The sequence below is a fragment of the Lepidochelys olivacea genome (assembly GCF_965140295.1).
Source record: "Lepidochelys olivacea isolate rLepOli2 genome assembly, chromosome: 2".
Taxonomy (NCBI): Eukaryota; Metazoa; Chordata; order Testudines; family Cheloniidae; genus Lepidochelys; species Lepidochelys olivacea.
The window spans coordinates 70,174,211-70,187,416 of NC_140412.1; the positions used below are offsets into that span (position 1 = coordinate 70,174,211).

At 45.7% G+C, this 13,206-nt stretch overlaps 1 protein-coding gene across 1 annotated transcript; it reads right to left on the reverse strand.

Annotated features, from left to right (window-relative positions):
• Positions 1-9,097: 9,097 nt before the first annotated feature.
• On the reverse strand, positions 9,098-11,564 carry LOC311516254 (transcription factor Sox-17-alpha-A-like). Its single transcript, XM_084620117.1, has 2 exons — positions 11,053-11,564; positions 9,098-10,351 (listed from the first exon to the last, which is right to left on the reverse strand). The coding sequence occupies exons 1-2, from the start codon at positions 11,348-11,350 to the stop codon at positions 9,450-9,452; spliced, it is 1,200 nt and encodes a 399-aa protein (XP_084476243.1). The 5' UTR covers positions 11,351-11,564; the 3' UTR covers positions 9,098-9,449.
• Between the last annotated feature and the right edge of the window lie 1,642 nt (positions 11,565-13,206).

The window sequence follows — 13,206 nt, forward strand, 5'->3', positions numbered from 1 at the left end:
TCAGAAAACATCAAGTGTCTTTAAACATTAGAGTGTGAGAGATTCTTATTTAGATAAGGAAGTCTGTTTGCACCGCTCTCGGCAAATAAATGAATATTGAATTTATGAATGAATCATGCTTTCGGTTAATTAAGTCCATCTGGCAATGGAGCACAACACTCCCCACCCCCACCCCCCGATAAAATATACAACTCTTTGTCAACTCTTCTCCACCAAATCGCTGGCAAGGGTGAAAGAGGAAATCACCGGATAATGTTAAACATATGCAGTGTTATGACTGGCTGCAGTGCCCAGAACCTTAGAGTTTAAGTGCCAAGTACCCATGATGACCAAGGGGATTGTGCGTTCGTTTGTTTTGGGTAGGGGGGGGAGGGTGGTTTTGGTTTTGGTTTTGTTTGTTTTTTGGTCGTCTTCTTCTCTAAAAGCAAATATACTAATTCCTTTGGCTTCTTTAGATTTCTTCCGATGCTTCTGTTTCCAATGGTAACATGCACGCAATTTTGTGTATTTCTTATAAAAGAAGGTAATTTAACCCATTAATTTAGCCCTTAATCTACCACAAAGGACCCAAACCATTAGCAAGTGAGTAGTGTAACGACGGGCTCCACAAAGAGAAACCATTCCATCGAATCGTTTGCTGGAGGGGAAAGGATTTGGGAATGGAACACACACTGGTCAAGAAGGATCAAGGCCAGTGGTGATTGAAAGGGGTCGTTGTCGGCTTGTTTGGCAGATGTTACAGAAACCAGTGCAGACCAAACCCATCCGGAAATATATATATATATATATAAAACACCTTGACCTGCAGAGTAGATTTGAACAGCAATTTAATCTCCCAGCAAATCATCTATATTCTTTAGATTAACATTAATCTAAACGACTCAAATCAGGAATTTGCCCCCTTCTTACATCTTGCAGCATTGTAATGAGCAATGGATTTTTTTTTTATTTACTGAAAAATTCAACGGCTTGACAGGTGCAAGAAAAATATTATTTCACAGCCCCACATATTGTCCCTACGTTTTCTGCCTCCTGGTTTTGCAATGATTTCACAGGATGGTTATATTACATGGAATATAGAAATGAATGGTACAAGCACTCTTATGCTATTGATGCTGATAGTCAATCCTGTTTATTTTACCTTGCCACTACATTTTCAAAGGTAGCAGATTTTGTACAGGCAAAACATAATCACATCTTAGAAATGATGATTTAACTGGGAATTGATGATTTAACTGGGAATCGATGATTTAACTGGGAATTGGTCCTGCTTGGAGCAGGGGGTTGGACTAGATGACCTTCTGGGGTCCCTTCCAACCCTGATATTCTATGATTCTATGATCTGGGGAAACTGGAGGCTTTGACAGTGAGACGCTCAGCATCCAGCATGCTGTGGGGAACGCTGGTGCTGGTTTTGCCATCTAAAGGTAGATGATTTTCCTAACCGGGAGGGGATGATCCTCTGGTCTCCCCGTTTTCTGCCTGTCCTAAGAATGGGTGTAGAGGTGACTTTCAGCTGGGGTAGGCTGAGTTTCTGCATCCCTAGCAATATATACCTGCCTCGGTTACAAACTTTATCTTCACAACCCTAAGGACTAGAAACACTGTTTGTTTTAAAATTGTAAACAGAATCTGCGTCACAGTTCTGCAGTGCAGGGATGGCAGAATACTTGGGAGGCTGGCTGTACATAGTCCCATGGAATTTACATACACTTAGGAAACAGAAACTTTGGAGTAAAACCATAGTTATAGTCACAGGCCAGCGCATTACTTAAGTCACCTTTTGCTGACTACAGGCCGAAGCCTGTAATTCCTTCAATGTGCTCTGGGCACTGCTGGTAACACCTTCATAGGATTTGATGCTCCACAAGTACTCCTTTTCTTAATGCAGATGGAGGAGCTCCTGTTCTGGATCACCACCACCCTTCCTGTATATTAGTGATATCCAAGCACAAAAAAGTAGAGAATAAAGAGGGACATAGGATCTCATTGGGGGAAGAGTAGACATGCCCCATGCTGCCTCCAAAATATACAAATAAAAATAAAAATGGTTGTTCTATACACATTTTAGAAGTTGTATATCATAAACGTACCTTAGTCACAAGGGATGCTGTGAGGCAAAATCCATAGGCATTTGTAAAGCACTATGAGATCCTCAGATGGAAGAGCCTTGTACAGGAGCAAATAACATATTATTAATGTATTATTTATTATAGATACTTGCCAGAAACAAGATGACTCTATGCAGTTCCTTCCTCTAACGGGTAGGTACTAGGGAGATTGGGTCAATAACTCAATTGTACATGGATTTTGTGTGCACAGCTGAATACTATGCTGTATACACATTTCTGGGTTTTATTCCCACTACCAACTTTGTTTTTTCTTCCTGTAAACATATGACAAAAGAGCAGCGGGGACAGCTTCTGTACTAACAGAAAGTCACTCATGACTTTAAATGGAAATACTGAAAATGACATGAATAGTTAAGGCTCTAGACCAAGAGCTAGCTCTTGGTTCAGTTCCTGGCTCTGCCACTGACTCCCTGTATGGCCTTGGTAAGTCACTTAGGCCCAAACATTTAGAGAGGTGGTTAACATTAAACACCTGTGTAGTCCCATTGACTGGGAGTCCCAGCTGCACAGTACACTGTGCTAGATACTGGACAAATAGTAGGACACAGTCCCTGTCCTGAAGAGCTTTCAGTCCAAACTGACAAAAGAGAAAAGGGGTACGGGAAAGGAAGTAACATTATTTTTATGTTACAAATGGGAAACTGAGGGAAAGAGTGACCCCCCTCCCCAATCTTGCAAGCACTTAATTATTCCTGTGGTTAAAGTTAAGCCAGTATTTGTTTACAGAACTGGGGCCTCTGGTCCTGGCTCCAGCAGAATTTGCAGAAGTGTATTACATTGAGGTAGTTGATCATTTCTCCTCCTACCATTTGTCATTGTTGTTGATTTAAGCTATAAAGTCTTCAGAGCAGGGACTGTCTCTTGGTATGTGTCTGTATGATGCCTCCTACAATGAGGCTCTGATTAATGATTATTAATCATATTTATTATGGTAGTACCTAAAGACCAATCAAGAATGGGGCCCTCTTGTGCTAGGCACTGTACAAACACAAAGTAGTAGATAATCCCTGCCCCAAAGATTTTACAATCTAAATAGACTGACAGACAGGGTAGGAGTTGTGGGAATGGATAAAACATACTGTCCCGTTCCCACAACTTGCCCCAGCTTCTACTGGCTCTAACCTCCCATGCTACCCCGCCCCCATACCTATTTCCTGTGCCAGCTCCTTTGATCCCCATCCATTCCCTAGCTCCTACTGCTCCCACCCCAGCTCCTCTTTCACCTACCCTATCCTAACCTCTGCTCAGCTCTCCACCTTTCCTCACCCCATCCCCCAGTCTTACCCCAGCTACCCCTGCCCCTGTCAGGCCTGATGCTGATCTCAGATGCTGCCTCTAGACACTAGTGAAATAACAACAAATTAATAATGGTGTTTACATTACAATAGCTCCCAAAAGCTTTCAAGAGAGGTATAGGAGGGCTTGGTCCCTGCCAGAAAGAGTTTACAAGCTAAGACCTTGTCTATACTAGAAACAAAGTTGCTTTGGGTGAAATTGAATTGATTTTAAATCTACCTGGTTAAATCAGTGCAAACCCCTGCTGTACAAACCAATTTAATCCTGTTTATATCAAATTAGCTTCATTCAGTAAAGTCTGTGGGAATTGTGTTCAAAGGATCAGAGCCTTTAATCCATAGCCTCTATAAAATCAGCTCACTGATTTATACAGTCCTGAAGTGAAGACAGATCTGATTTAACTGTTCTCCCTAACATGGGTCTTTGTATAGTTTAGATTGAGCCTAAATGTAAAAAAAAGGGGGCAAGTCTGCATTTAAGGCCTCATCAAGGCCTTTTTATTAAAACTAGGGAGTTTTAATAAAAATGTCCCATCGTTGCTAACACCACTATAACTACACCAGCATTAGCGACACTGGGAGCCCTGGTGCAGCTGGGTCTTCAGCTCCAGCTGCCATTTTCAGCATCAGGCTGATTTAATTGACCTGCTGCTGTAACTGGTCTGTCAGAGCCCTCTGCACCCTTGTATCTGTATAATTGGACACTCTTGTTCTGCTGTGAGTACCTTTTTGGGGTGAAGTTAATAAAATCATTTCCCAGGCAACATAAATCAAACTGTAAAAAGGCTTTAGGGCTTGTGAATTTAAAGCAGAATAGCTGTTCCTGATTTGCACATGGAGCTATTCAGGAATAACTATTCCACTTTAAATTCACACCCTACCTTAATCCGAATTCATTTCTTTATGTAGACAAGATCTACTCTTGAAAATTAATTTGAAGTAAGGTAGATTGTGGATATAAATAGCTATTCTGGAATAGTTATTCTGAATAAATCCATGTGTGGACACTCTTATTCTGGAATAATCTGAGTGCCTTTTCCCTCTTTTCTTAAAAATATATTAAACTAAACCAGAACCAGGCACTCTTATTCTGGGATAAGAGAGTCCACACACAAAATTATTCCTAAATAACTTTTCTGTAATAAGTCCCTGAGTAAACATATAAGAGTGTTCACACAAGGGCTATCTGATATAACTATATTGCTTTAAATTCACACCATAGATTATACCCTCAAAACTTTCCTATGTAGACATAGATTTATAGTACAGATTTACTGAAATCTGTGCAGAACTGGGAATACACCAGCTCTAACAGGGAAATTGTAAAAAATGTCAAAACTCACATGCACTCAACTACACAGCACGGTATGTGCTTTACTGTGTCAGGTGCTGCGATTAGGCACCTCAACAAGGTAGTTTGGTATAGTTGAGTCATTACTTGGTGTGGGATTTTTAAATAGGAAGAAGCCCAACCTTAATAACCTTGGGGTTTAAGTGATCTTAATTAGGTTTAGAAATCCTAGGACAGAGTTCACACTTCGTCTAAATAAATGGATTTAAGAATCTGACTTGCTAACGTTATTGTTTAGCTGAAGACCTTTCCACACACAGACACACAGGCACACCCCAAGGCTAGGTTAAGCTGATTGTTGTATCCTGGCAAGTGAAAATATGAAAACTTCAAATTGCAAGCTCTTTTTCCCGGGGCCAGGACTTGCTTCTAATCCTGATGTTAAGGCAGTGGAGAGGCCTTTGTTTTTGCTTAGGAGGGAGGGGGAGGTGGTAAGGATGAGCAGAGACTGTGTATGGTTCAAGAGAACATTTAACATAGTATTTATGTAAATTGTTCCCCCATCAGCAGCAGATCTGGTCTCTGACAGGATGGACCCAGAGAACGTGAACTAAAGCAGGACTTCAGAGTCTGCTACAAATGTGTCGCAAACGCCTTCAAAGCATGATAACAAATGCTTAAGTGATTACATGTTTCAACAAATTGTCCAGGAACATTCTTACCAATCAGAACTAAATTCACTTGGGCTATTTTCCTGGGCTTTCTATAGTCACTTTCCATACATAATCCTAGAGAACATTGTGTAACATTGTCAGAAGTGGCTACGTGATTTAGGAGCCTAATTTAAGTCTCATGTTCTGAAAGTCAAGGCACAGGCACTGTTAGAAATGTTACCCGGAGTGCTGGGGTAGTTCACAAACGTGCTACGTTTTAAATTAACTTGTCCGAATATTCAGAGTCAACTTTGAACTCCTAAAAGGGAGTGCTTGATTCTTACTCAAACGCGGAAGAGGAACTATATCAACTAAACCATGTATCAAATCAAACTAAAAGGCACGTCCCAAATTTCAGATGTTAAATACTCTAATCGAACTGTTGAGGAATTATCTACATACCAAAAAATATTCATAGAGGCGATCTGTCAAATATGTTTGATTCGTGAATAAACGTGTTCATAAACTGTACACAGTTGCCATTCTCCCCGCCCCCCCCCCACACACACAGTACCCCTCCCTCAAAAAAAAGAGGCGAAATGTATAGAAGAACACTCACCGGTTAAGTATTCCCAGCTCTATCATTGTTATGTAAACTATTCTCACATTTGGTCATGGACATAATTTATGTACATGACAAATTTCAAAGTTCACCCATTTTTGAACTATGTGAAAAGGGGGTGGCAATTTTACGGTGGGGGTGGAGACAAGGAAAGGGATTCAACGGATACCTCGAAAACAGCTAGAGATGTTGCTCTGACTTTGAAAAAACACAAAAACTCACCTATTTATTTCCAAGCAATTTCAGACCGAGGGACGAACCAAGACAATTTCTGCCAAAAAGGACGGGTGAAAAGTGATTAATTGAAACTATTTTCCATCCCTGGCTGTGGCCTGCATTATTAAAGGCACGGTAATTCAAACAAACAAAATACCACCGCGGTACTTTTCCAGCATATTTGAGTGGGTATCGTATATATCAGTCCTTAGAAACATTTCTCTAAAGGTGATTTTTGGTCAAATATGAACGTCTAATTTTCTCATTGAGATTGCGGGGAATTTGACTGTTTTCACTGAATTTGTCCGATTAGCTGAAATATATGTGCAGGTTGAAAGCTCTATTACAGATACATTTTTATGCTTACATTTTCAGGGGTCTCTGCATGGGATCAGGGCATCCTAATTTATGCCGATTTCTGCTCCGGCATCTGCTTGGAGAGCTGCTGGGCTGATCGCAACAGCCACGATTCTACCAACCCCAGCTGGTGCTTCAACCTTGTATTATGCCTAGCTACTGGCGAATAATATGTCCTAGTCTTGCTCTAGATAGCCAGTCCAAAATGGACTTCCTGCTAATTTCTTTACCTAACAGAAAATGTTCAGTGATATTTGGCTAAAACTGTAAGGTCCACGTAGCTCATTCAACGTAGTCACATCAAAAACTGGAATAAATAATCCCCCTCACACACACACTTTTTAATATCAACTAAGGACGTCTAATATCCTTCTGTAGCCTTTCATATGATAAAACAGATCTATGATTTTGCACGTACACAAATGGAGCAGAAAAAGATCCGGATGGCCTTTCCCAAAAGGCAGCATAGGAATAATTTGACATGCTTTGAAAATTTTACCATTTTTGGTCAAGTCATGACCCTTTTCACACACGGCCATCATCTGGAAGTGGGGCTCTAATGTTTAGAGTAAAGCAGAATGCAAGTGGATTGTAAGGAAAAGCAATGAAAAGTAAATTAATGCATCTTTTAAGTAGTATTTTCCCTTTCCCTCAAATACCACACTGATATGTTTCTGCAAAATCTCTGCTAGGCACCTAGGTAATTTAGAATATTTAAATCCAACTGCATATACAATCAAGTATTTGGAAGTATAAATTATCTAAATTGTGCCTGTAATTTCCAGGTGCAAAAAATGTAGGCAAGCAAAGGTATGGTACCATTTGAAATCTGGTCCTAATTAATTTGGTTGAACCGGGCCTCCCCCTTATGATATGTACCGAATTGTTTTATTACTGGTAGGCAAACCTTATGCCCAATATCGTATTTTTTTCAGATATTAAGACAAAATAATTATCTGTATAATTCCAAACAGGACGGATCTGCTCTCAGCTAACCTGAGTGAGGAGACACAGAATGGTGTGGAATATACAGCACACATCATAGTCACACCACCACTGCACAGTGAAAAGAGCAACAGGGAATGAAGCCCATTGTTTCAGGAATCTTGAGAGTAGAACATTGTACAAAGAAAGTGAGGTTTGTGTTCTAATTCAAAAGTTGCTACCATGATGAAGTCATATGCTACATTTCATATGCTATGATACCACATAACTGCTTTCGGGCCTGATCCAGCATTCATGGATCAGGCACTGTCTGCATCAGTTTTCAGGTATCTTGCTTTCTTTCATCAACAGAAACCAAAACCTAATTAAATTGAATTTGAAAAAGGACACTATTTCATTTCACTGTCCAGATAAAAGTCAAGTTAATCATAGGATAGCTAGACCTTCCCTCTCACCCCATCTCCAAGGGCTCTGTTCTGCCCCCCGCAGTACAATACTTCACATAGTGCCATTGATTTCACTGGGAGTGAAGTGTTACTTACGATAAATAAGGGAAGCAGAAGCCTGCCCTAAAACTGAATATGAATTTATAAATCTAATGGAACCATTTGATCCACCCCTACTTCCTCTTAGTTGAAACTGTTTTCTGAAATTAAACATTTTAATCCCATATAATTATACATGTGTATTTAACAGTAACACTGGAACGACCGCACTGAAAGACTTTTCTGTCTGAAGTGGCACTGGCATATTCGCACGGTCAGACCTAAATGGAGAAGTAATGCTTCCCAGTAAGAACACTAACGTCTAAATGCCTATTTTGACTTATTAAAGGAATGCTCCGTTGCAAAAATAACAGCTTCCTGAATATTTGGGAATCAGCTATGGAAAATTGAACTCTAGAAGGCCCTGATTTTCACATGCGTGTTACAGTGTGTTCACTAAAATACAGTGTCCAACTTATGCTTGGGGGGACATTGACTCCCCTCAGTCTTTTCCCATAAGTGAATCCTCTTCCACACACACTGAAGACAGGTATTCAGTCGCAGACTACATTATTTCTACGCGAGTTGGTTGCATTTGGTGATTGGCACTTTTAAAGGACGATCCTGTTCCCAATGAATTCAAACGTCTGGATGACTCATCAGATGCACAACCAAGAACTTAAATATTTTGGTGTCATCTTTCCTTTCCGCTTTAACTTGGATTTCACTACAAGCATACAGATAAAGGAGGTTCTATTAACTTTTTAAAGTTCAGTCAGACTCTTATTAGTCTCTCCAACCCAAATCCCTGAAAATTCAGATATTGATTTTTTAAGAGAAAACAATATTTTGAGGGGAGAGATATTTAGCATTTCCCCGCCATTTATTGGGAAAAAAAAGTCGTTTGACTTTACCTCCGAAGACTTATATTTATGTATGATGGAGTTCTCACTGTAAAGGTTTGGAATGAAAACAGGACATTTATAAAAGTAGTTAGCTACAAAAGGGAATAATCCAGTAACTATCATATACATTAAAATAATAGTAATCGTAGATGTAAGGGGATATAAAAATGAACAATTTTATTATTTTTCCCTTTATTTGTAAAAGTGCAAAATTAGTCTGTACAAAACCCAAATTCCATATGTATAAAATCGAACAGTCACAACATTTAAACAGCATCGTGAACTCTTCCAGGAGCTGATAAGTTACAGTCCAACTGTGCAGCTATCTGAAGTTTAAATAGTTTTAATGTTCAGTTCAGGATGAAACACCAGAATTGCACCACGTGGGGATGAGATGGAGAGCTGTCTCTCAAACCTTGAGCGGGTCTCTGTCAACTGGCAGTTCTCAAGATTCCAATAAATTACATAAATAGGAGCAAAGCACACACCCTTCTGTCCAAGGCTTCCCAGCGCCAGGGAGTCCGCCACAGTCCCCGCGACTGGGAGTCTTAGGCGTCCGGGTAAGCGCAGTAATACACAGCAGTACTTGCGTCCGAAACCACCGAGGAGATGGGCCCGTGGGCGTCCGGCGCGGGCAGGCCGGCTTCGTGGCCCTGGAAGTGGAGCCCGAGCTCGGGCTTGCAGGCGAAGTGCAGGTACTGCTCGAATTCGGTGCGATCCACGTCGCCCAGCAGGTCGTCCTGCGACAGGTGCTCCAGGGGCTCCCTGCACTGCTGCGCCTCGGGCGGCGGCGAGGGCTGGCAGGGCTGCGGCGGGAGCTGGGGAGCGCGGGCCGGGCCGGCGGGCTGGCACAGCTGCCCGTAGTAGGCGTGCAGGGGGCCCTGGCAGCCCAGCAGGCTCTGCAGGGAGCTGAGCTGGCCCAGCGGCTCGGCGCGGGGCAGGTGCCTGCGGAGCGCGGCGCTGGCCTGGCTCTCGGCGCCGTGCGCGGGGTACTCGGCCGCGGGGTAGCCGTAGGGCGCCAGCTGACACTCGTCCTGCAGGGGCGGCGTGAAGAAGGCCGGCTCGCTCTCCGCCGCGTCCAGCGGGGAAGGGTCCGGGGTCGGCAGGTTGTAGCCGTCGAAGGCGGCAGCCAGGGGCTGGCAGTCCCGGTAGTGGCCCAGCGCCGGGGGCAGCGCGCTCTGCACGGCGGGGTAGCCCTGCTCCGGGTAGGGCAGGGCCAGGCTCTCCACGCACATCCTGCTGCCCTCGCTGGCCAGCTCGGCGCCCGGCGCCTCCGCCAGCCCGTGCGGCAGGAAGCCGCTTTCCACGCGCTTCAGGCGCTTCACCTGCTTCCGCCGGCGCGGCCGGTACTTGTAGTTGGGATGGTCCTGCATGTGCTGCACCCGCAGCCGCTCCGCCTCCTCCACGAACGGCCGCTTCTCCGCCAGCGACAGCGCCTTCCAGGCCTTCCCTGCGGGGCGACACAGCGCGTCACCCTGCGGCTCTTCCCTGCGCCCCCAACCAGCCCCGGGCCGCCTCCATCCCGCCAGTGCGCTCCCCACCGGGCACCCGGCCGCCTCCGTCTCCCCTACCACCCCGGGCGCGCCCCACCAGAGCCTAGCCGCCTCCACCCCCCCAGGGCGCCCCCCCCCACGCACACACCCACGCTCGGCCGCCTCCGTCTCCCCTACCACCCCGGGCGCGCCCCACCAGAGCCTAGCCGCCTCCACCCCCCCAGGGCGCCCCCCCACGCACACACCCACGCTCGGCCGCCTCCGTCTCCCCTACCCACCCCGGGCGCGCCCCCCACCCCCAGGGCGCCCCACACCCGCCACCTGGCCCCGCCTCTCCTCCCCACCCAACTCCCGTGCGCCCCGCACACAACCCCCGGCTTCTCCACTGCCCCCACCCCCAGCCTCCAGCTCCCCTCGCTAACCCAGGCCCCGGGCAAGAGGCATTGGCAATTTCTCCCGTACCCTCTGCCCGCAGCGCGCCAGCCCGGGCCCCGCAGCCGCCGCGCCCTCGGGGCAGGTACCCGCAGCACTCGGTAACTTGCCCGGCCCGCCGCTCGCAGCCTGCTGGGGCCGCCCAGGGCGTCCCAGCGCCGGGCCGGTGGGAGGGGAAAAGCCCCCCTGGCCCGGCTCAGGTGCCGGGTCACGAGCGGACACTCACCCAGCATCTTGCTGAGCTCCGCGTTGTGCAGGTCCGGGTTCTGCTGCGCCAGCCGCTTGCGCTCGTCCTTGGCCCACACCATGAAGGCGTTCATGGGCCGGCGGATGCGGGACTCGCTTTTGGCCCGGCTGCTCGCAGCCCCCGCCGGGGCCGCCTCACTCTTCACCTTGGCGTCTGCGAGGGGGCTCAGGGACTCTGCCCACTGGCAGGGACCCAGGGCCGGCATCATGATGGGGAGCGAGCACCTTGCCTGCGTCTGGTCGTCGCTGCTGGCGTATCCCGCATCGGGGCTGCTCATCTCGGGGGAGCCGGAGCCACCGGGAGGAGCCGGGCTGAAGCGGACCCGCCTCCGACCCCTCCCCGGGCACAGCTGGGAGGAAAAGGACCGTCTGCTCCGAGCAGCGCCCTCTCCCCTGGCTCGGCTGGGGCAGCAGGGACAGCGCCGCTGGCAGGCTGGGCGCGCGGGGCCTGGGCGCGGGTTCGCCGCTGGTCGAAGCAGGGTCTCGGGTGGGGGGTGGGGGGCACCCGGCTCACTGCTGGCAGCTGTCAGAGCGCGGCCCTATTTACCCGGAGCCGCGGCCAATGGCGGGGCGGGGGCGGGGTCTGGGCTGGGAAGGTGACAGGGGGCTCGAGGCTCCGAGCGGGGAATGGAAGAGTCCCAGCCCCGCCCTTTCCAGCTACTCTTTACCTGGGCAGGTTACAAGACAGACAGCGCCGGGCGGCGACCCATTTTTCCGGGATTCAGATCAGAATGCGCAGGGAAAGAGCTCCTATGGGTATGCTCTATATATTGTGACAAATCCCCTTTTAAGGATATGTAAACTCATTTGTAATATAGTTGAATATATCCCGGTAATAAGTATTATGTTGGTGATGACTTGAACTGGGGCCAGACAAGAGCAGCACCTATTGGCTACGCATTGTACAAGCACTGAAGCCTAAGCAGTCCCCAAGAGCTTGTAATATATAAATAGTCAAGACAGAGAAATATTAGGAAAAGCAGAACCGTCAATAGGATGGCACAAGCTTCATGTTGGTCCCACAGGTTTTTAATTTGTAGGTCGGGTTTGGCTGGGAGGGGATTAGCTAAATCATTAGCAATACCTGATACCTCTTTTCTCTAACTTTCATAACTAGCATAGAAATATCCAGCTTAGTAGCCTCGAGAAGGAACATCTTTCACACGTAGGTTAAAGGGGCATCTCAATACTTTGCATCCAATGAATAGCGCATTAAATACCCTCACATCAACGTTTCCTTCTTGTAATCCGTACAAACAATAGATTTTCAGTGATGTGTTTCCAATGTATACAACCTGGACGTGGTAATACAACGCTCAGTACTTGTGTTGACCTTTACAAACAATCTTTTCACCTCAGATGCTTTGGGTATTTAGAATTATGGTGAACATACCATGCTCGTAACATGAATATATGAGGTAAACAACTGTTAAGTAAATATACGTAGCTGGGTATTTTGCAAACATAAACATAAAATCAGATCACATAGCGATACATGAATTATATTTTATATATACATATATATTTACATATTAGATTGTGTCTTCATGTGGCATACAAGGTAATCAAAATTACAACTTCTTATAAAGGTCTCAGGTTAATGTTTGCATTGTTATATGGCGCTATTAAATGCATGAATGCTTATCTTAGAACAGCGCCGAGCTTTAAACATAAGATCAAAGAGGCTTATTTGGTTAAGGACACCTTTGTTTGGACAACAGCTACAGGCAAATAATCTAACACTACATGAATCCTCTCCTGGATTCATGAATGAACTCAGCCTCGCCTTTAATGAAATCCAGCATTTTATTTCATGTTTCTTGTAAAATTGGAATCTATTCCTTTAAAATTGAAATATGTCCTAGAGATTTAAGAAGCAATATCTTGAGATGCACTACTGTGACCCAAGTAACTAACTTTAGTGATTGGAAGCCTTTTGTGTCCCCTTTTCTAAAGCCATAGAAATGCTTAGATTTCTCCTGTGTCTTTTATAAATTCTTGTGTTCAAATCCTAGTGTTAGGACGTTGTGTATTTCGTACAGAAAACGGCATTTATCCCTGTCGCAAAGATTCCAACCCGCTAGCAAAGGGCTAGTTTCAGTAACATCCTTAAAAAGAAAAAAACCCCACATTT

Bases quoted from the DNA above. Each gene is read 5' to 3' on its own strand.
- LOC311516254 (XM_084620117.1), bottom strand. From the start codon at position 11,350: ATGAGCAGCCCCGATGCGGGATACGCCAGCAGCGACGACCAGACGCAG. The intron at 10,352-11,052 runs GTGAGTGTCCGC...GTCGCCCCGCAG, and splicing joins GGAGCTCAGCAAGATGCTGG to GGAAGGCCTGGAAGGCGCTG.